This window comes from Dermacentor albipictus, chromosome 1, assembly GCF_038994185.2.
Source record: "Dermacentor albipictus isolate Rhodes 1998 colony chromosome 1, USDA_Dalb.pri_finalv2, whole genome shotgun sequence".
Lineage (NCBI taxonomy): Eukaryota > Metazoa > Arthropoda > Arachnida > Ixodida > Ixodidae > Dermacentor > Dermacentor albipictus.
In genome coordinates this window covers 406047021-406070976 of record NC_091821.1, presented here as the reverse complement: position 1 = coordinate 406070976, position 23956 = coordinate 406047021, and the positions used below count along the sequence as shown (strand labels likewise).

The following is a 23956-nucleotide window of genomic DNA, read 5'->3' as shown; positions in this document are numbered from 1 at the left end:
TGCGGTGAAGTTCGACAGATGGCCCCGGGCCAATGTACAACATTCCTGGGTATGATGACTGAACTAGCACCACTTCCAAAATTTTAGTACACAAAATGTAGACGGTAAACTAGATGCTCCACGTATAATTTTTTCCAAAAAAGATTCTTCGTGAATTTCGGCATTCTCTCTCCTTGCATGTGCTGTTCTCTTTGGAGTTTTCTGTCATCACTTACCCCTTCTCCAGCGCAGAGTAGCAAACTGGATGTTTGTCTTCCGGTTAATATCACCAACCTTTTGCATCTGATCTCACTCTCTCTCTGCGAACTTTACATGGATCACCATAGTGCTCTGCTGCCTAATCCGGAGACCGTTACCTCGGAAGCTAGGCTAGACTCAGCGTTTTAAGCAAATGAGCATGTCTTTAAACATTGGATGTTTTCAAATGGGCAACCGGTGCGACTGCTTAAAGTTAATGATTTATAAGTAAACTGGTAGACTTTACTTAACTACAAGCTTATTACATATGATCGCAATATTTTTTACACCCGCTGGATCCCCTTTACTAGTGTTTCGTGAACTTTAAGTGCGCTAGGGACGAGATGCCGAGCTAGAAGAAGACAGGACGAACGCAATCTGCGCTCGTCCCGTGTTCTTCTACCTCGGTGTCTCGTCCATATCGTTCACGAAATAATGCCTTACCAAGCCTCCCAACACACTCTCCTAGAGTTTAACATCATGTTGCCGGTGAAAAAAAAAAAAAGTACGACAGCTGCCCAGCATTGAATTTTTCGTAAACACCTTGCAAACAATGTAAAATCATTTCTCTAGAAAACGCACAGCTGTTTCATCGTTATTACATCAATTTTTTGAATATGTAGAAATAAATGGCATGGCCACCATAACATTAAAGCTGCTTATTGATTAAGCAGAGAAAACGCTTAAATGTGCATGTGAAGGTTAACTTTCATGGCTCATTCGCGTACCTGTGCCGTACGCACAGCCTGGTTATTCGCCGTCATCACCGAACACATTTACAGCCCTCCCGGGGCCGTTAGTGGTTTCCGGAATGTGGAAAAGTCTTAGATTTCGCTCTCACAGCCGTCTTAACGACTTGCCGCTCCATTTGTGTTTCAGGCCTCACTGGAGTATACTCAGGCACCCAACGAATTTGAGCGAGCTCATATTGCACTGCGAGGCGGCTCCCGTCTCACATTTCTTTCGCACCGTACATCGTCCATTTACCTTTACTTTTTTTCTTCCCCCTAAGATGGCCATTTCATTCCCTTCTCCACTGCCTTGCAAGCTTCTCCATTCCCTTGCAAGCAGCCTCACGCAATTGGCCACTATAAGATGGCTGTCATTATGTCAGTGTGTTTTGGCTTATAGAAGAACAAAAAAAAAGCATAACCACCAGAGATGGACACGTCATTTACACAGCACGATTCGTGCCAGTTTGTCCGCAGCAATGCCCTTGTAGGTGAACGTTATTCCCGCTAAAGAAAAAAAAAAGAGTTGCGCACGTTCGCGATGGTAGAATGAAGTTGCATGGACTGACTGGCCTTTTCATAATGAACCTACGTCACATTGTCACCATATGTAGAAAAACTTCCCCTATTACGAATTCTTGGATATAACGAATCAATCCCATTTTAAGGGTAGTTTCATTACATGCGGGCTTGACTATAATTGCCGTTCTCTTGGCGCTCCGTCTACATGTTCGTGATACCTGTATAATAAATGTACTTTCTTTCTACAAAGGATTCAAAACACACCACTGAGAAAGGGCACGAAAGTGAAGAATTGAAGTCTACAGTTATTTGTCCTTTGCAATGTAGCACACGTGCACACACACACGCATACACATTTGTCCATGAGACAAATATTAAATTCTCTCAATCAAAATAAATGACCTCGTTTCACTCAAACAAAGTCGACATGTTCAAGTTATAAAAGTAATTTGATATAGACAAATGACTTTCGTAACACCACGTTGACGTGCGCGCATTCTGGGCTCGCATTCGCAAAACTCTTCTTCCATGTAAATGCCGGCCAAGTGGCGTTTCGTTATCATGCCGCTTGCATCACGTGTGCAGGGCACCAGAGCACCAGCCAATCAGGGAGAGTTCTCACGCAAGAGAAGGTTTACGAATACGGGCCGTGATAGATGTTAACACGTGTCTCCTCCGGCGGAGTCATACATGCCTTATGCGTCTAACCGTTTCCCGCTTGCGCAGCCAGTATGACGTTTCGCGCGCCGTCCGATTCCTCGTATCGCGACGTGCATACAAATGTGCGCACAGCGCAAGCCGGACGCACGGAGCAGAAACAAGCAGACCTGCCGCAACGGCGCACGGAAGCCGCGAGCGAGAAATTCGGAGACCGCGCTGCCCAGCCTCAGCGTAAGATACATTTCTCACCGCCACAGCCGACACGGCGGCGCGCGGCTTGTATCTCGCGCAAGCTTGTCGCTCATTCGGCCGCAGTTTGCCGAATGGTCGGAGTCGTAAATTCCCCCGCATGCGCGCATGGGAGAGCCACATAGCAGACTCGCTCTTCTAGGAAGTCCGTCGATATTTGCTTCCACACGGGCAAGAACTTTATATCTCTTTCGCGATTCGGCCAGGCTTGCGCGGGAATCGTGGATCCGGCCGGTCGGCGCAGCCCCGGGAAAAGACCCGCGCTTCAATCTTTCACTTCTTCTTATCGTATACTTTGCGCCTTGGCGTCCGAAAGCAAGATAAAAGGAGACCATCGGGAGCCTACACTACGTATATACAGTGCACACGGAGACGACTATATAGTGAGCGTATGTGTGCGTCTGTAATGTATGTGTGGGCGTGAGTATCGCTGTACTTACGCGAGAGCGAGCGCTCGCTTCACGTAAAGGGATATTATGTACGTCAGTGCTGCGAGACAGTTTTACTTCCGCTGCGGAATCGTACGCTGCGGCGCGTCGTCTGCCGGCTCGGCACTATGGGGGTGCGCACGTGGGAAACGGCCAGAGCGGAGTGCAGTGACTTCTTTTACGGCCGCGTACGGCGTGCACTTTTCGGCGAGCTATATACACGTTAGCTATATATGTGTATGCGCGCGCAAGCGACGTCTGCTGCCGGATGCGTGCAGACGGTCGCACTGCGAAACTGCCCGAGAGAAATCATTAGGTCGTACGAGCAGTCATAATGCAGATCTAAACGGAAGGAAGGGATGACTCCGCTGATATGGGAACGATACGCAAAGTAGCAATCGGCTTCGAGTAAAAAAAAAAAGTTTTACTCGGCGTTCTAAAGTGTAGTTGTGCGTGCGCCTAGTTATAGCATAGCACAGCGACAAGTTCTCGTTAGGGAAGGCGGGCTTTGAATCTTCTTGAGCGACGCGCGTTCTCTCTGCAGTGCGAAGTTCTTTTCCCTCGTTTCTATTTCTCTCTATATAAAACCGTTTATTTTGTTTTGATTATTCACGAGGCTTCTTTATCGTTAATTTCTTTTTTTATTTATTCCTTTGTAACAACTTATGTTTGTACTTTCTCGCACGACACTACTCTTCTAAAGTATGCTGATACGACGTATATATAGTACATTGAGCTTGAGAGAGAGAGAAATAAAAAACATTTATTGTGTCCGTATAAAATAGATAAACGCAACGGGTGATCGCGTTTATCATGAACTGGTTCGATACTTCGATATATGCTGAGACTCGCTGCCTCGACGCGATTAACTGCTGCACGCTCCAGAGCAACTACAAAAAATAGAGAGAGAACGAGAGGGAGGGAGGGAGGGGGAAGAATACACACTGACGCAATGGTATGTATAAGTAACGGCTAACAGTGGTTAACTAACTTATTTTCCTATCAGAAAAGATGAAGTACAGCTAAACTCGATCGTGAACGAATTCATGCCTCTAAGTCTACATCGCAGTTCCTGGCTAGGAGAGTGATATCAGTCTCGCTCACTGTGAAAAACTGCCGTATTAATCAGCTGAACAAAAAGAAAAAAGAAAGAAAAAAGAAGACGACAAAGAAAAAAAAAACGATATGACATAACTTGCTAAGAAATAGTATCTGCTATTTACATCGCAGCTCACGGTACAGAAACAATGCTCACAGAGTGACCATCGGAACCGGTTACTTAACTCGTCGAGGCTGTACCGCTCGCGAGCAACATTAACGCAGACGAAAGGTAGCCACCCTTAGGCACCTTGCTGAAGCAAAGCAAGGAGTCCCTTTGTACAACTTATGGACTAAGCGGGAGATACAGCGCCACTCCGCATCACAGCGCGCAGGAAAAAAATGTTGGTGAGAGAGAGGCGATGCATCGAGTGTACGATGCGCTGCAGCCGCTGTTGCGCGTGCGTGCATGCACGCGCGAGGGCCTGCCGTAATTGATGAATGTCTCCCTCCCGTGCGCACAACAAAGCAAACAAAGACGTCGTGAAAAGTCTGATGGGGATTTAAGGCCCTCGCGTGGGGGCAGGCAAAGAGGAAGGGTGAACGGTGAGGGGAAGGGGGAGTGTTCGCGCGCTGGCACGTCATGCCGCTATATATACTGCGCAGTATAGTGCAGCGAGCACACGTGTACACGCACGCGCTCTCGCACGGCCATCGCTCGCGCAAGGATGCCGGGCTGGCTGCGGCGCGCAGTCCATGCAAATGGAGCTTCCTCGGCGACGTGCCGTTGTTGTCGCGGCCAGCTGACTTATGGCGCAAAGCCGGCGTCGTCCCGCACGTGGCTCATTACCACTGATTGTGTTTACAGGCGCTGCCGCGGTCCTCTTACTGATTTACCTGCACGCACGGGTGTCCCGTTGCGCAAGCCGGCTGCAGCGGATATGCGTACACGCTTGTTGGCTCTCTGATATACACACTTCGCGTGCATTTGTTTGGTACGTGCGTGTTTGTGTATATATGAGCGTGTGTGTATAAGTGCAACGTGTACGTGCATACGTGTTCTTCCCTTCTTTTTCCCTTTCTTTCCTTCTTTCTTTCTTTCTTTCTTTCTTCCTTTCTTTCTTTCTTTCTTTCTTTCTTTCTTTCTTTCTTTCTTTCTTTCTTTCTTTCTTTCTTTCTTTCCCCGTCGGCACTGGCACTAGAGTTTCACACTCGCCTGTTTGTCTTTCTCCGTTTGCCTTTGTTTGAGTGTGTCGCGGTGTTCCTCCGCGTAACTCCTGAGTTATGAAGCCTGCGCCCCGGCAACGATAGTGCCATGTAGCAGCCAGCAAACGATGCGTGCACGTCATCATTTCAGGTGGCGTATAGCATGATCTATGGGGGTACCCTATGGCAGGGCCCGTATACAGTGCGGCTCTATATAGGTGCTTTTACGGAGACTTCCCTCTTCGACGCATCAAACGTAAGAGTACAACTGTTTGGCATAGCTGGACCAGTGGCGTGCTGATGTATTCGTAGCTTCAAAGCAACCTGATTTGTTTCTGCTTCCGAGTCACTCGTGTAAGCACGTAACAGGTGACGCCGTGCCAAGTGAGGTTTTTACGTGTTACTGTAGACGTGTTACTGAAGACGTGCTCTCTTCTTGGGTTATATCAGATCGTATGTACGGGCAGGCCACGGGCTAGGTAGCCCCCCTATCTATTATGTTCATAAACCCACTCGATAAATAAAAAGGCCGATTGCAGGCTGTTTCGACAGAAGTTACCCAATATTGCTGTCATATTATATTAAGCCAACGCGATGTAGCTATATACATTCTACTGACGAACAATATAATATTTTTCTTGTCTAACACACGCAAGCACGCACGAATGTCGCATTGTTCATGTGAGTATATTTCGCAACAAAGTGTAGCGCATAGTAAATGAAATGTATACAAATCAAATTAATTATAGACTGCTGATCACAAGGAAATCCCGAAGGGCTGTGAGAGCACATCCGTGCTTGGCAGGGCATGCAAATGTAAAGTATGTTCTGGTTATAAAAGAAGTACGTCTGACAAATTATTTCAACTTCTCGCGTAAATGGCCGCACTGTGCTTTATATTACGGATAGAAACCGTCAGGTATTTCTCCACATAGGAATCTCTGGTGCGTCACAGTATTGGAAGTTAGAAGGTATCCGCTTTCTCACGCGGTCAAATAGGATGAATTCCAGGTGGGTGACGAGTGTCAAGCAGTGAGCAGCAGCCAGTATTCGGTCGGCTATACCTCGTTTCCAGTTGTGCCAGTTTCACCAGAGATCCGAAGAAATTGAACGTGATGCCGGACAATGAAGCGACGGTTAATGCCTTTGCAGCCTCGTATGATAGCGAACACGAAACAGCCCGAAGAATCACATCAAGCCGATATCTCAAGAATGTATACAAGACAACTGCAAATAAATTCGTTGTCAGCAACGTAGCTTCCAGCCCGAAGAATTCCCGGCATTTCTACGTACGTGATCGAGGAAGCGGACGAGGGCACAACAATCAGCTGAGAGTGACACGGGCATCGAGAATGAGGCTCAAAAACGAATGAAGTAGGCATTACAGGTGACAAGTGAATGCGGCGACAGCGATCCGAGTCGTCACAAAGTCGGCGTCTCCCTATGTTTATAATCAGTGCCAAGCGTTAAGCCGGTCGGCGAGCTCGCGAGAGCGCCGCTCGCCCACCCGCGACCCGGCTGGCGATTCTCCAGAACGGTAGCAGAGCGCCCGGCCGCTCTGCCACCGCGGACTTCTCGTTTGGACGCGCTTTCGCAGCGACGGCCGCGCGGCTGGCGAAAAAAAAAAAAGAAAGGGCGACACCGGGCCACCGCTAGACAGCGAGTGAGGCGGGAGAGCAATTTCGAGGTTGAAGTCCTCTCCTCCCGGGTCCCGCGGGGCAGCGTCGCGAGGTGGTGAATCGCCGCACGCGGCTCTTGTGCGCCGCCGTCTCCCGTTCCTCGCAGGCTGACTCATCGCTGGCTGCTGCGGGGACGCGCCGGCCTTGACGGGGCCGCCGCCGACAGCCGTGCACCTGAATCGCGTCTTTGTTCGATCCTCCTTCCGGAGGCATCGCGGCTGCCGGTGAAGAAGCCGCCCGCTGCGGGGGAGGCGACGAGCCTGCGGCGCCTTCCGTCCTTTGAAGTCGACAGGGAGTCGAGTCGTTTTGAAGCGAGAACCCGATCGCTTCGCATCTTCCGTGATGGTATGTATGTATGTATGTATGTATGTATGTATGTATGTATGTATGTATGTATGTATGTATGTATGTATGTATGTATGTATGTATGTATGTATGTATGTATGTATGTATGTATGTATGTGGACGGGCGACATCCTGGGGGATACAGACGGCGAATATTCTGAGGACGCCGTACTCACAAAGCAGTCACATTCGTGATACACGTAGACCAACGCGTTTAAAGAACTTCACGTGTCAATGCGTACACATAGCTCGGAATAGGATATGTCCCCTTTTTTCTCCCTTTCTTTATTTCTTACTTTGTGTGCGAGTCTTGAACTCGCCAGAGTGCATCACTTTTTTTTGTAATGTTTTGTTGTTGCCAGGACCGAATTTCCGTTGCCGTCATCCCACACCAAGTGCACGTGGACGAATTGCAGGCGGACGTACTCGCCCCTGTGAACGAATCTTGCTCGGCTAAACGCCAACTAGTATCGCGGCCAGCTCCTCTTTTTGGGCACCCCTAAAGAAGCCAGAACATCTCGCACGTATAATCACACAGCCCTTCATTCACTCGCGCGCGCGCGTGAAATTGCGAAGGACCACACGACCCCCCACGCATCACCCGTTAGCGTATATATACGCCTGCTTGGCTCTACCATTCAGACATTGCGTGGAAGCAACGGCTCGGCGAGAACAACAACATGAGCGGCGTGGGCCATTAATCTTTTCCGAGTCCGTCATTGTGCTCCGCGAAGAACGCCGGGCTTCCCTGCCTACGCTCGCGTTGAACGCGCTGCCGAGGGCAACAATCCAGCGTCGTGGTCGTCGTTAGGAAACAAACCGTGCAAAACGTACTCGTGTAGCGTAACTTTGGATCTCTCTCTCTCTCTCACCGATGCACTTCTCCTCTCTGGAAACAGATGAAAACGGCACCTCCCTCCCGCTTAAGCCGAGTAGATATTTAAGGCACTACGAGCGGCTCCCTCCTGGATAAGTGGCCGACGGGAAGGCGGCTTGCAGCGCTCTTGCAGGTGCGTACGTGTACCAGCATGAACTGGAGACTCGAAAAGAAAGAAAGAAAGAAAGAAAGAAAGAAAGAAAGAAAGAAAGAAAGAAAGAAAGCGTTCGAAAGTTCGGTGGAAAGAAAGTGGTCGAGGGAGAAAAGGAAAGGGCCGCGGGGTTGGGGGGGGGGGGGGGAGCTAACCACGACAGTATCATTAAATGCCCGGCCACTCGGTTGGTTCGGCCGCTGCTCAATTGCTTAGTGCGCATCGCACAGTGGTGCGTGAGTGTGCGGAGCTCTTCGACGGCGTTTTTTAGGTGCGCGAAACCGGCTTACGCCCCGCGTGCCTGGCTATACCGCGCGTCTGTGTTCTCCAATGCCGGACCGACAAGGCCGTGGCGAGGTTGCACTTTTGGGCCGGGCTGCCGGCCGGTTGCTCGAACCGGGCTACGTTCTCTCTCTGTCTGTCGGTGTCTGCGCGTGTGAGTGTTTTGTGGGGAAGGGAGAGAGAAAGACAGGTTAGATGTAAGAGTGATGTCTCCGTAAGTACCTGCAAGTACGCGGCTTGAATGTAAACGCTCGTTGCCGTCGAAGAAGAGGAGACGAACAGATGACAGTGAATGGGAAGCCTCTCCCCCCTGTTGTCGCGCATGCGTGTTCGGAGTGGTAATAATCGAAACAGCGTTTATGGACGGACATATATAATATCGGGTGCCGCGAAATTCCGAGTGTTCTAAAGGAGGGCGAGTTGTTGCTGTAACATGATCAGTAGAGTAGCAGCAGCTCCCTACGGGAATATACGGATAAAGAGAAAATAAAATAAACGAGAAAGGTTTAGCGGTCTCTACTCGTACTTGAAGCGCGAATACCGTGTGCCCATAGCTATTGCACAATCTTAGCACTCATTTTCTTCGTCAACATCATGGTTCTCTGAAAACGTGATGAACTGCGAGATTAATCATTCTTTAGAACTTTTCAAGTCACTTGCGACCTTTGCTTTCCCGTCTTCGTTTCCATTTCTTTTTTTTTCTGTTTCCATATTGTTTAATGCATGTTTTGCATTATCACCTCTAACATACGACGCACGCTCAAGGATTCTCTGCCTTCCTGAATTCTTTTCCCTGCCTTCCTGAATTCTACTTTCTCTCTCTCTCTCTCTCTCTCTCTCTCTCTCGAGGATTCTCAGTGCTCGCTCTTGTAAAGCGTGCATAAATTTCTTCGTTTCTTACTGCATATAGGAAACTAAATAAGAACTAACAAATAGATTCAACCGATCAGTGATACCCGCTGAAAACAAAGCAATAAAGAAGCGTAATTTGTTCAGCCAGTCATGAGGGGCTTTTTAAGCAGGGACATAAAGAAAGCAGGCAGACAAGCTTTCCTCAGCCTTTAGCCACTGATAGTTGCAAATCACGAGTACCTGTGCTTCGCCTCACGGCGTTCCCGTCTCTCCGGGTCTGCACATCACCTTGCGTACATGCCGTTATAGCTGACACCGTGGACAGCCTGTAATGGCCCTTTTTCCCTGTTGAGTTATGAAACGTAAAAGGGCGCGAGGTGTCGGGGAAGGAGCAATGTTAGACGCCACCCGTATAGTTATAGCTTATGGGAGATGTCCGACAATGCCGCCCACACCAAAAAAAAAAAAAAAAGAAGGAAAGGAAACTTCGCAACGGGTTCGCAGTTTCGTCCCGGCGTCGCTGACTTACGAGTGCTTCTGCCCGAAAGAGACAATGCGAGCTGCTGCTGTTGCTCGTAAACTTGGCACCATATATACTATTCGTTATCTGCACAGAAACAGCAGAGAACTGCGACGATGTTCTGGTGCGCGCGAATAGAAACGGAAGAAGAAAGAAAAGAAAAAGAGATGAACAGACACACACAAAAAAAGAAAGCAAATGAAGAATAAGGAAAATAAGATAAAAGCCACTTGCGATGATGGCACCGCGGTTTGTGACTCATATTTCTGACTCCCAGTAGCAAGTCATAAAACGTTGCCCCTGCAGAAACAAACGTTCGCGGGGCAAAAACGGTCGTCTCTTGTACACGCGACGAGGAAGCGCGGTATAGTGAGTGATTTATCGTCACGGGCGGCGCACATAACCGTGTCCCGCGACTTCACGGAAGCAGTCTGTGCGGTTTGGGCACTGACAGAGACAGTGTGACTCTTTTCTTCTCACTACATATCCTGTAGCAGATTCGATAAAAAAATATCGTAGAAGGTGCTGGCTAGAAGCTTCATCGTACACAGATGACAGCGAATGAGAGAATGCTGTCTCTTGGAAAGAACAGCTACATGTAGTCATGCGTAGTACTACTCTTAGGGAATGAAGAGTTGAGAAACAGGTAAAATGGACAGCATGAAGCCCTTGGGAGCGATTTACTGTTGCTCATTATATTGGAACTGCGCTGCTTATTCCTTGATGTTATTTCGTTGCACGAGTAAGATACATTAACAGAAGCTGTGCCGGCCTGCGTTCTGAACGAAGGCTGAAGTTGGTTTAGTTGGGGGTGACCGTACGTCGTATATGCATATAGGAATAATTCGGCAATGATGAAACCTTGCACCTTGCTTATACATGATCAAATTCAAATTTCGAACGTAATGAACTCAAACTTTGTAGCAATTGCTACGTGCGGGTGGATGTCTGATTTTCCCTTTATTCAAATTCAAACTAATAGCAAAGCTCCGTCTTATAGGACAGCGATTTCCCAGCTCGAATGCTGCCGCTGCTGGACAAGTAACCAATAAGGAAAGAGCAATCATACAAACCCAGCATACACCGAGGCCAAAATAAACCTTCTTCCTTTAATAAAATATGTGAATAATCGCAAACTTTCCCTCCTATACACTTACTGAATACTTTACACGATGAAAAGAAGCTAATGTTCCTCAATTTTTCCGAACGTTCCTTACTACGGTGTCATTTGGCTTTGTATCCATGGCCTTTACTCGATTAAGTATATTGGGACTCCTTCATTTCCGTTAGTTCTTTCTCGCCATTTATTATTATATCTTTTTGGAGCGTTCGTTCAAAGCGACACGCAATTTAGACACGAGAATCGTGGCATACAGAAACACTATCGGGTCCGTTTTTGCGACCATGCAGGCGCAGCTTATTTTTTCAGGCACTTAATTGCTTGTTCAGTGGCGCGTTCGCCGTCACGAAACACGTACAAGCTGTTCACATTACGAATAAACGTTTCTAAATAGGATTTGTGTTCCTTTAATGAGCTTTAATAATTGCCACAGGCCAATCTAATTATGGTCGAAGCTTCCAGCTGTTTGCAGCTATGCCACCTTCGCTTACGTACTTGATGCCAAGCTGTCAGAACAAGATGAATGAAGGTGATCCATTTCTCGCAAGTGTCACAAAGCCATTAGTCGCGCTTTAAGCGATAATTCTTTAGTGTTTGTAATCAACGTGCAAGACGCCTGCAAGACGGATCGGGAAAGAAACGTGGCAGGTTTTGTGATCACGCCTACATTGGATAACGGCGAAGATTGAAATGCTTGTGTGGGCGCAGAAATAAGAAGTCCATTTTAAATTATAATCACAGGTGCTCATTAGAATTCCTAAAGTATATGATCTTGGATTGTAGCGCGAAGTGACATGGACATGTGTCATGTTACGGTGCCAACTCGCCCAACTTTCTATCCTTAAGTATAATCGTGATTTTTTTGTTAAAACACGTGAAATAAAGACTCGGTCAGTTGTAAATTCATAATACATGTATTGACGTCATTTCCCAGTCCAGAGTTGAACATTCCTTTTAATTTCAGTCATTAAATGTCCTTATAGGTATTTCGGATTTTTCACTGTGCTTTCGGGGGGAGGAAGACGAAGTGCTTCTCTTGCGGAACACATCTCGCCCGTCTCTGTGTTTTTCTGGACTTCTTACTGCACCTGTGGGGTCTACCGCCCCCTCCATCGCGGTGATGGATGTACAACACCCCGAGGATCCTCCCGGTTCCCGTTCACCCGCGGACATCGGTTCGAGGAAGCGAGGAAGTACGTCGAGTGGTAGCGAGGACACGGAGCTGTACTGCGCATCAGGTGACGAGTCCTCGGAGGACAGCTTTCGACTTGTCCAGTACCGCAAGGCCAAACGAAGAATTATCAACTCATCTTCGGCGTCCAGCTCGACCACTGTGAAAACAGCTCCTCAGCGATGGCCTCACTCCATCCTGTTTGTGCCACAGAACGCTACCGACAACCTGCGCGTCCTCAACAGGCAAGCACTCTCCGTGTATCTAGAGAACACCGTGCCAAATGAGATCAAGGATGTTAGGATAAATACTAGACGAAACATCCTGGCAATCGATGTGATGAACCCGAGTGCACTGACCATACTACAACATGTAACGCAGCTGGGAAACATCAAGGTCCGATCCATCGTGCCAACGAATGGTGCCACAATAACTGGAGTCATCTATGACATTGACAATGAAATATCTAATGCGGACCTCCCAATTCTCATAAAACCAGCAAGCGAACACAACGTGATTGTGCATGTTAGTCGCCTCGGCAACACACGTTGTGTGAAGATAACCTTCAAAGGCGACTGCCTTCCACCCTACGTGAAGGTCGGCCACTTTCGCCACCAGGTTCGACCATTTATTCCAAGACCAATGCAATGCTTCAATTGTCAGAAGATTGGACATGTGAAGGGTGTTTGCAGAAATTCGGCCGTGTGCCCTCGATGTGCCGAACCCCACTCAGAAGACAACTGCAGCGCAACCACGTTCAAGTGCCCGAACTGTCAAGGTGATCACTGCGCCTCTTCCAAAGACTGTCCCCAGATCAAGAAAGAGTTCACCATTCTTAAGCAAATGGTGAGAGACAACTCTACCCACAAAGAGGCCGCTGTGAAAGTACGGCGAAGACGACGTCACCGACAACGGTCTTCACGGCGGAAAACATCAAGCTTTCAGGAAAAGTCCCCTCGTCAAGCATCATCATCAGCGGACGTTTCCAGCACTCCGATCACCAATGTTGGAAGGGAGCAAACTGCCAGATCTCTCTCCACAAAGGAATGGCCGCCACTTCCACGTATACGACCGCCAGAAGAGCCGCAGAAGAAGCCGCCCCCAGTACAGCAAGGTGCTGTATCCGAGGAGTCGCGGAAAACAGATGAGCAAGTGATAGCACTTATTAGGCCTTTAATGAATGCCATTCGCGTGCTGCTAAGCAACATGCACACACCGTCTGCCAGAAGTGCGCTTCAAGTACTGGACGCCCTGAGTCCGGTGCTTGCAACCCTTGAGTAGATCATGGCTCCACAGCCACGGTCTTTTAGGGAAGAGGTCCGACAAGCAGCTATTTTTCAGTGGAATGCCCGCGGACTCAGAGCGCGCCTTTCGGATTTCCGTCGCTTCGTGTTCGCCAATATGTTTCCCATTATCGTCATTTGCGAGCCGAACTTATCGAACAAAATCAGGCTTTCTGGATATGAATCATTTATGTCGTCAGCTGTTTATGAAAACAGTAAGGTTTTGGTGTTCATTCGCCGTGACCTCACCTACACTCATCAGCCTGTACCACCTAATGACAGTAATCAATATATATGCCTCAACGTAAGGAAAAAGAATCTGGCCTTCACTTTTGTAGGCGCCTACCTATCTCCGTCAAGTCGATTTGATTACAAAAGACTACGAGACATCCTTTCCTCAAGTTCCAATCCCTGGGTCATCACTGGAGATTTCAACGCCCATCATACACTCTGGGGAAGTCCGATCATCAACGCAAGAGGCAGAGCTCTGGTATCTTTCGCCTCCAGTAATGAACTTTGGCTGCTGAATGATGGAAGTCCTACGTTCTTGCGTGGCTCCACGTACAGCAGCTGTCTTGACTTGGCTTTCGTCTCACGAAGCCTAGTCAGGCGTGCAGGGTGGTTTGCGGACATAGAGACGCACGGAAGCGACCATATCCCCACGTACATCAAGATCAGAGGATTGACCGCTTCCAAAATACGGGATACGATCCAAAGAGTGGACTGGCCTAAATTTCAGTCTATTATGGAAGAACACTGCGACGCCAATCCATCTTTCGACTTGGAAGAGGCCATCAAGAGCGTGGTGCAAGACACTATGCGTACTCTAACATGCTCCTCGAAACTTAATGATTATGATGTGGAACTAGAACGACTTCGAGCAATCAGACGACGTGCTGAACGAAGATACCGACGTACGAAAACAATGGATGATCTACGGACCGCCAGGCGCACGCAAAAGAAGATACAGCGCCGGTTAGACAAGCTCGAATCGCAACGTTGGGCTGCCTTCTGTGAGTCGCTAGATCCACGCAAGCCTTTATCGCAACTATGGAGAACGGTGCGCGGACTGCGGACACTTCCCGTACAGCGATTCCCATTCAAGGCACTTGCCCTCTCTCAAAAGAGATCGGAGATTGACGTGGCAGAGGATTTCTGCGCCAGATTATCCGGCCAACTCACAGCTACCAACATTCCATCGCCTTCGAGCAGCTGTCCGCCACCACGTGATCACCGGTTGGATCTACCATTCTCGATCCACGAACTTAAGGCAGCATTAGCTTTGTGTAGCCGCACATCAGCGCCAGGACCTGACGGAATTTCCAACCGAGCTCTGTGTCACCTGGGGGAGCGAGCGAGAGGGGTTCTTCTTGAGGTGTACAATGAATCTTGGAGGAATGGCACGCTACCAACAACCTAGAAGACAAGTCGCCTTGTTCCACTGCTGAAGCCTGGCAAGTCGCCGTTGGAGCTCTCATCATATCGCCCTATCGCTTTGGCGAGCTGTGTGGGCAAAGTAATGGAGAGGATGATCCTAGGACGCCTGGAGTGGTACTTGGAGTACCACAACACCTACCCAGATGCCATGGCGGGCTTCCGACGCGGTCGATCATCGATCGATAACGTCCTCGACCTGGTCACCTACATTCAAGATGAGAAACGCCGTAAGCGTCTCTGCGCATCCTTATTCCTCGACGTTAAAGGGGCGTATGACAACGTTACGCATGAAGCCATCCTCTCTGCACTCGCAGAGGTAGGAGTGGGTGGTCGGATGTTTCAATGGATACGGAGCTATCTATCCATGCGATCCTTCTTTGTAAGCACCGAGGAAGGCCATACTTCTCTACATTATAGCTACCGCGGAGTCCCCCAGGGCGGTGTACTTAGCCCCGTGTTATTTAATCTAACACTAATTGCTCTCCTTGAGCACGTGCCAACCACAGTCAGGCTATCAATGTACGCGGATGACATCTGCATATGGACATCTGCGGTAACACGCCTACAGCTGCGAGCGAGAATTCAGAAAGCCGCGACACAAACTGCTGTCTACCTCCGTAGTCGAGGCCTGGAAATTTCCTCCGAGAAATGCGCACTAGTGCCATTTACGCGCAAACCCATGGCAAACTACAGTGTAACGATAAATGGCCAAGTAATACGACGGGTCCGATCGTACAAGTTTCTAGGTGTCATAATCGACAGGGACTTGTCATGGAGCCCACACATATCTTACGTGAAAAAACGGTTGACAGGCATATGCCACCTGTTCAAATTTTTCGCTGGCAAGACCTGGGGAATGTCGCCTAGTGCCATGTTACAACTGTACAGGGTGCTTTTTCTGGGATTTCTGCGATACAGCTTGCCAGCAATAATCAACACAGGCAAAACGAATCTACGCACTATACAAAGTCTTCAGGGTCAAGTGCTCCGGATCTATCTAGGCCTGCCTCAGAGTGCTTCAACAGTGGCTACGATAGCAATCGCTAGAGACCACCTTGTCAAGACCCACATTGACATTGAAGTACTCAGGACCCATATAAGGCATCTAGCCAGGACTCCTCGTCACCATTTAGCCTCTCTACCAGCGGACAGGCCACACACATCTTTCAGCCAAACGATAACTGCATATGATGAATCATTGCCAGCTTGTTTCACTCCGGCTGCGAGACCTTCGATCCCTCCATGGTGCCTCGCTCAGCCGAAAATCAACCTCGCAATACCTGGTATCTCGAAAAAAGCTGATCTGTCATCACCAGCCCTTAGACAGCTCACGCTACTATATTTGTACGAGAACTACCGTGACTCTACGCATATTTACACTGATGGATCTGTCCTTCCAAGCAGCTCCGCGGCGGCAATCGTCATACCAGCGAAAGCTACAACAATCAAATTTAAGACGACCCACGCGACAACATCGACAGCAGCAGAGCTCGCAGCGCTCTTTACTGCTCTTCATCACATTGGTGATGAACCGCCACACAAATGGACTATATTCTGTGACTCGAAGGCGGCACTGCAGTCTCTACTGTCACCTCTACGACGCGGACCGCACGAACAACTAATATTCCATATTACAGAGACATTACACCATATCAGTGATGCAGGCCACGACATAACCTTTCAGTGGCTTCCAAGTCACTGCGGGATTGTCGGCAATGAACGGGCGGATCACGCTGCCCGCTCAGCCCATACTGAGGAGCGCTACGTCCCCATTCCTCTTTCTAGAACTGACGCTGCACGGAAGCTCCGCCTACTTGCTCGGCAGTGCACCGCGTCGCAATGGAATGAGCCACATTTAAGAAATCCGCGACTGCACTCACTTGATCCAACATTAAGTCTTCGAGCGCCATCACAGCTTCGCCGTAGAGACGCCACGCTTTTATATCGACTTTGGTTGGGCGTTGCCTTTACTAAAGCCTATGCCTTCCGCATAGGGATGACCGACACCCCAACCTGTGACCACTGCGGCCATGAAGAATCAATTGGCCATATTTTGTGCACCTGCCCGGAGTACAGTCCACAGAGGGCATGCCTCAGCCAGGAACTAGACCAACTGGACGACCAACCGCTATCTGAAAAAAGAATTCTGCAACATCGAAAGGACCTACCGTCACAGAAGAAGGCCGTGCAAGCGCTTTTGCGCTTCTTGCGATCTACCGGCCTGTGTGAACGACTTTAACTGGAACGCCTTTTGTGTATGTGTCTCCATGTGTGCGCGTTCGTTTTTTTTTTCCTTTCTCTCTCTGTCATCTTTCTAACCCCTATCCCCTATCCCCAGTGTAGGGTAGCAAACCGGAGACTCATATCTGGTTAACCTCCCTGCCTTTCCTCTTCATTCTCTCTCTCTCTCTCACTGTGCTTTCCATACCAAGCGCTGTGTAAATTTTCTACAATGAACCAGAAAAATGGAAGCATATTATGCCTCGAGTGTGCCAGACTGACGACAAGCAGCTCTGATGTAAGACAAGTCTGAAGAAGTAAATAATAACTAAATGTTAGGTGACAAAATCAAAAAGACTAGTCACATAGCTGCGTACACGCAGCTATGTGACTGTATACTGCATATACTGTATACATACTGTACTGTATACTGTATATACTGTACATATGCTGTACTGTATACTGTTTATATTGTACTGTTTACTGTACTATATATACTGTACTGTATACTGTATACCGTGACTGTATACGCAATACTGTAACGCGCGTCCGACAGCTGTGATTAGTGTTAAAAACTAAACTACCCTGTCTATTTACTATCAATTCGGACGTGGGCAGCCTGGACCCGGGTTTCTGGCTCAGACATGTCTGGCTTGTGCTAAAAACATTTAGTACAGTGCGCAAAAAAGACTCGCGTTTAAATTTATGCGTTTGGGTCCGCAGATAAAAAAAAAGTTCTAGTATCGACAGTAAAAAAAGAACAAGTTCCTACAGTTATATTAATAACACGGTGACTATTATTGTTTTCAAAATTGCAGCTTATTAACTTAATATGCGGCATTAATGTAAAGCGTAAAACTTCTTTTTTTTCTGTTTACCAGTTGCTGCGACGTCACTGACAAGAATCCTTATTGTATATTGTTTTTAAAGTTTAAATTTTTCAAAGATCGCTTAAGTAACAATCTTTAACGCTGCAAGCACGGAAGTGTGCAGTAAGACACCCTGTAATCCTACAGGACACGCCCCGCTGACAGTGAGCGGAAGCGGATAATCATGCGGAACGAACGGTGCATGTTGCTTGCAAATACGTGCCACGGTAGACATACGCGAAATAAGCAAAAGAGTTTCCTGTCGCTGCATAAACATTGTGCGAATTGGTGGACAGTTCAAAAGTGACTGGACAGTTCTGCAGTCAAAGCACAAGCAGAGCACTCTTCCACTTGCTTACGTTATTTTGTTGCTTTCGATTAGTCTAGGAGTCTAGGAGAACGGCCGTGTGAACTTAGTGAGGTTGTAAGACAGTGTCTGCTCATGCATTTCGCGCGCTTCGCGTGCATCTTTGTGTTATTCATCCCTCATCCACGCCATATGTTGCAGTTTGTCAAGATGACGACTTTGGATTCTTCAGCCTCATTTTGCTCTCACCTGGGAAGAACACTTCGGGAAGAACTCCCACGTCAGTGAACGGAATCACGATAACTCGCACACAAACATTCAACAGTTCAAACTTCATGCAGCTCTTATCGGTGGGGGTTGAACGCATGGACACATCTACATGTAAAGAAGAGGTAGCGGGAAAAAGTGCTTCGGGTGAAAGCGTGCTTTTGGGTGTACTTACGGACGCACTCGTGGGCGTCGTGTGCCGTGGCCCTCCCCCACGGCCGGTCGTAGTAGAAGGGCTTGCACTTTTCGCAGTCGCGGCCCGCGGTGTTGTGCTTGCACTCGCAGGCCAGCTGGCCGTCCCTGTTCTGGACGCAGCGCGAGCCGTGGCCGTTGCACTTGCAGCGGCCGCCCACGGCGAAGTCGGACACGGCGTAGTAGTAGGAGGCGTCGCGCGCCGGCACCAGCGTCTCGTTGTCGGCCGAGGCGGGCTCCGGCAGCGCCCAGTTGGTGAGCCGGTTGAAGACCACCTTGACGTCGGTGGCAGTGACCCACTCCTGCAGCACGGGGCTGCTGTCGAACTCGTAGGCCGACGGGCGCCCTTCGAGCGTCGAGAAGGCGATGCGAGCGCCGGAGAGCTGCTCGGTGCTCGACTGCGGGTCGCTGCAGAGCGGCTCCTGCTCGTTGGCCTTCGTGATCAACGCGCGGTTGGGGCGGCCGTATATCTTGCGGCACTGCGACGAGTAGAACTGGAACGGCTGCCACGAGCGGCCGTGGTCGGTGCTCTTGTAGATGGCCAGGGAGTCCGGCTTGGCGCCGCAGAACTGCAGGCTCACGTAGGTCAGCTCGTACTTCTTGCCCAGGCTGAGCACGAGGGACACGTTGTGCAGCGGCTGCTGGAACGGCTCGGACATCCAGCAGGTGACGTTGTTCGGGTTGTTCAGGTCGGTCAGGTAGGCGGCCGGGTGCCGGCGCTTCGGGTTGCCGGCGTCGCAGATCTGGCAGTTGCGCACGATCTCGCCCTTCTCGTCGGTGGCCGTGGCGCAGTAGCGCGACGGCGGGTTGCCGCACTCGGAGCTGACGCGCACCTCCTTGCCGAACGCGGCGTTCACAAAGTCCGGGATGCACCGGCGCGGGTTGTTCATTTCGTCGAAGCACGGGTCCTGCTGCGTCTGCGCGGCGAACATGGAGCTCAGGAAGGCCGACGAGGGAGCGGCCCTCGCGGCTGCCGTGGCCGCCAGCGCCAGGACAAGCAGCAGGGCCGGCGGCCCGCCGCCGGACACGAGCGCCGTGGGGGCCCCCATTCACAGGAGACAAGCGGCGTGCCGCGCTCTCGGCGCGCTCCTCATACTGCGGCCGCGGACGCTCTTCTCCGGCCGCTTCGAATGGGGCCGCCGTCCCGTCCCGCGCCGCCTCCCATTGGTCGCGCGCCGCGGCCCGGTGCGCGAGGGCGCTGGAGCGCGCGGGTGCGCTTCTCCCGCGCGCACCGGAGGGGCGTCTTCCCCCCACGGCACGCTGCTGGCACGGACCAGGTGCCCCTCTCCCGCCTCTGCCGCTTTCGTTTTGTCGCGCCCCGGGGGAAGAGATACGCGCTGGAGCACGCTGTTGCGCGCCCGAAGGGAACGAGCACCAGAGTTCCGAGGGAAAGTAGCTGCAGAGGCTTGCGACGACAAAAGGAGTGAGCCGAAGAGTTGGCCAGTGGTGGGTTGTTGACGGCGGGAAACCTTTTGCGGCTGACTTGTTTTTTTTTTCTTACGAAAAGAATGTGCGACGAAAGGTGCGACCACGAGGAGGGCTTTTGCGAAGTTGGGACGTAGTGCAAAGCCGCTAAAGCTTTTGTGTGTGTGTGTGTGTGTTTTTTTTTTATGCTTCAGTGTTGTTTAAGGTGTTTTGCTCTACCTGTAATTATCGATACTCATCTAGCGCATATCTCACCAAAAGAAAAAGAAAGTAGTAGCCGTTGACACCCTAAGGCTAAAAACTAATCTCTATTTGGAATAAATGACAAATCGCTTACGGCACCATAGGATTCATACCGTTCAGAGAGGCAAAATATCTGGAGCGTAATGCTGCTGTGAAACAAAAATGTCTCGCGACAATGCATGTTGAAGGTAATTTCTGTTTTCAAATCTGGCGTGCTTGTAAATGAGGACAGCGACTTCGGCGATTCACAACTATGATGGCGCTCCACCACTGCGGCCGCAGTGAATGTTAATCGCGTGATGTATTCGTCCTGTTGAGAAGTACCACTGTGTTCTCTTAAATATGACGCGTTTTTTCCAATTATGACATCTATGGGGAACAAATAAAATACAGATTTCTCTAAGGAAGCTTTCTCTTTTGCTACTCAACAATTTTCAATAAATAAGAATATTAATACAACGCGATGACGTCATGTTACCCTCCTCAGGGTACTGAAGGACGGCTTGCCTGCAGAACCAATGGCCCTTCAGCTACCATCGTGGTCAAATTGAACGCTAACAAGTAAATTCAAATACAAGTTAAAAGTAAATCACGAATAAATTTTCTACAAAGCCTACTAGTATGTCGCATGCCTCGAGCAAGGCTTTCAAATACTGCTGTTCTTATTCAAAATTTCCCTTTGGATTTTGTTTTGTCCATGATATTTCAGAGCTCGCACAGTGCTGCTGCCGCGGTGTCAAATTGTAAGTCATTTCCTATGTTCCCGTGTATAACACTTAGTGCCGCACTCTACTGATCATCCATGACCATTGTGTTTTTCCAGTGACAGCGTGATATGAAAACAAGATAAGAAAAGACAGAGTGTTTGCCTCTCTATAGAGTTCCAATCCTGTATAGAAGATGGGGGCCGGCACCAGGTGCATCTTTTGTGAAATCCGGCAGGATGACATCGTTTCCGCTTTGAAAACACAGCCACGCAAATAATTCAATGCCCTCATTCCTACGAACTATAACTCTTTCTTATAAGTGTCAGTCTGGTTGGTCCCCGGTGCACAATTGGTCAAAACTGCGCCTCCACCAAAAACGTTACGGTGATATTATATTTACCAGAGTGCATTTACAGACGCCGTTAGTATGGTACAACACTGTATCCAAGGCTAAGGTCAGCACGAGCACTGTGCGGCAGCCAGAAACATTGTTGTTGTCTTGGTCGATGCACAAAGCGCGCCACATTATATCGGTTTAACGCATTGTCAAAATGATTGTGCTCCATGCCTTGTTCCTGTTCTTTTTGTGCATTTCTTCCTGTCGTATTTAATGCATGAAAGGAAGAACAACGAGTGCGCTGTGCAACAATTACCATCTTAACAATGTACCAGCTGGATGCCATATTTTGAGCAGTTTAGCATTGCAAGAAAGCCAGCTCTATGCTATAAATATATGTATCCATAATTAAACAACGGTGTCTTGTTGTGTGTATTTCTTTTTTACGACCGTAGGTATAAGCATAACATCGTGCTTCTATCGGCATATATTCATGTCTTACACAATGACTTGAGCACGCGTTCATCTTATTGGTATCGCTGCTGTTGTCTTAGCAATCGGCGTTTATAGGGTGTCCCAGCTGACGTTAGCCAAGTTAGTCAAAGAAGATGAAAAAAAAAATTAAGAAAACACGATGCGATATACCATCTTAATACCGACGATGTTCGGTCGTCAGACATCTGACGACCGAGCACCGTAGGTCATATGATCATATCTTGCACCGAGATTTTTTAAATCTTTCTTTTCTTCTTTGAATACATTCGCTAACGTTATCTAGGACACACGGTATAGTTGTTGCCCTATTTACGTATAGTTCAACCTCGCTCGCAGTCGTCAGCGTACTTAAACAGACGCTTTTGAAGGTGGCTATATTTAACTAGCTAGCCGACGTAGTCGTAAGTCGCTTTCACTCTACGACAGAAGTCCAGTATGTAAAACATGTGCGCTTCTCCAAACCGTACTTACGTAGAGTGCTTGTCAAAAATTTCGACGGATTTTGCCGTTAGTACGTGTGTCCCGCGCATTTTAAATTCCGTTGATCGAAAACTCAGATAACGCAAACGGCAGTGCTTCTCATATTCTTATAGACTTTGGAGCTCTCGGTGTGCTACAGGAGCATAGCAACAGGACTGGGAAACATATCTTTACAGTTACGGGGCGGTTTCAAAACTGAACCAAGTGGCTCTCAGACGCCGCGTAAAGAGCACTTTAAGCACGAACGACGATTGCTTGCAGTAGCTCGGTGGCTAGCGTATCATGTGTACTCTACCTGGAAAACAGCTGAAACTCTGATTTGGCATGTTTTCTTTCTCTCTTTTTTGCTTACGTTGTGAACGAATAACTTCAAATTACGATTTCTGTACGTTCTTCGCTTTGTCTTGTCTTGTTTCTTTGTCTTCTTTGTTTTGTTTCGGGTGGGGGGGGGGGGGGGTTATGGGGATGAGGTAGGGTAGAACTCCACTGACTTCATGCAGAGTGTGCGCTCCCGGTGAAACAGTTCACTTTATCACAAAATCATTTCAAAAACTTAAGAAGGAGCCTGTATAGTGCAATCATGTCGGAAAACACGAAGATGCATTTCCTTCCACTCACCTCCAGAAAACGGTTAGGGCGATGAGTCTGAGGGAGCGCCTATAGTGTCAGCGTTGCCAGTGAACGAGAGAGTGACAGGAGAAAAAGAAAAAAAAAAGACAAGAAAAAGATACTGAAAGAAAAAAAAATGCGAGCAATGGTTGATAACAAGGAAAAGAAACGTACAAACTAATAGCAAATTCTGATGATGTACCCAAGGGAAACGCGCACAAGTAAAGAGCTTCCGTCCAAACTACGTAAAGGACCAGGCGAATAATAAGAAAGAAAGAAAGAAATAAAGAAAGAGAGAAAGAAAGAAGGAAAGAAAGAAAGAAAGAGAGAGAGAAAGAGAAGGAAAGAAAGAAAGCTGTCAGAGAGAAGCTAGAAAAAAAATGCAAAGACACTAAAAGGCCGGGCAGTCGGCATCAGTCAAAAGGAGGCTTCTGTTGGATATTTGTTTTTTTATTTGGTCTCTCGTTCGTCTTTCCAACGAATAACACGCGTCCAAAATGCGAATCGTCTTACAAGTTGGTTCCGCGACACCTCGTAGTTTTCTCGGTATTGTATGAGTGACAAATGGCGTCTGTACTCGTGAGGCCTCAGAAGTGATGCCTGTCAACCGGCGTGTCGAGGTTTATTTACTTCTTTTTTTCTTTTTTGCTGTTGTGTTCGGGGTTATTGCTACAGTATAAAAGAAAACCACTCGCTTCTTTTTAAACTTTGCGCTTGGCCAGAAGGTTGCGAGCCGAATGGGTCAACTTCAGGCCTCATTATGTTCCCCCTCCTGACTGTCTCTTAAGTCGGCGAGTTCCTAAACATCCTCAGCTCCTTGTGGTGTGGCCCACGGCGAATTAGACAAGCAGTCGAGTCAGGATACTGTGGACATTTCTTTACCTAATCGAATATTTCTGTGGCACTTAACGACTCATTCACTAAATAAATAATATCTCATTAAGTAATGCTGGCGCAGTGAACGAAGCGCATGAAAGCGAAATTCCGAACGCGTCTTTCAGTTTGAAGTAGTATAGC

General features: G+C 48.6%; 1 protein-coding gene across 1 annotated transcript in view; it reads right to left on the bottom strand.

Annotated features, from left to right (window-relative positions):
• The window catches only part of LOC135903536 (netrin-1-like), a 186154-nt gene extending 166398 nt beyond the window's left edge, over window positions 1–19756 (bottom strand). The window contains exon 1 of the mRNA XM_065433845.2: window positions 18627–19756. Within this exon, the coding sequence (XP_065289917.2) occupies window positions 18627–19692 (1066 nt within the window). The 5' untranslated portion in view covers window positions 19693–19756. The remainder of the gene's footprint in view (window positions 1–18626) is intronic.
• Window positions 19757–23956: the final 4200 nt, after the last annotated feature.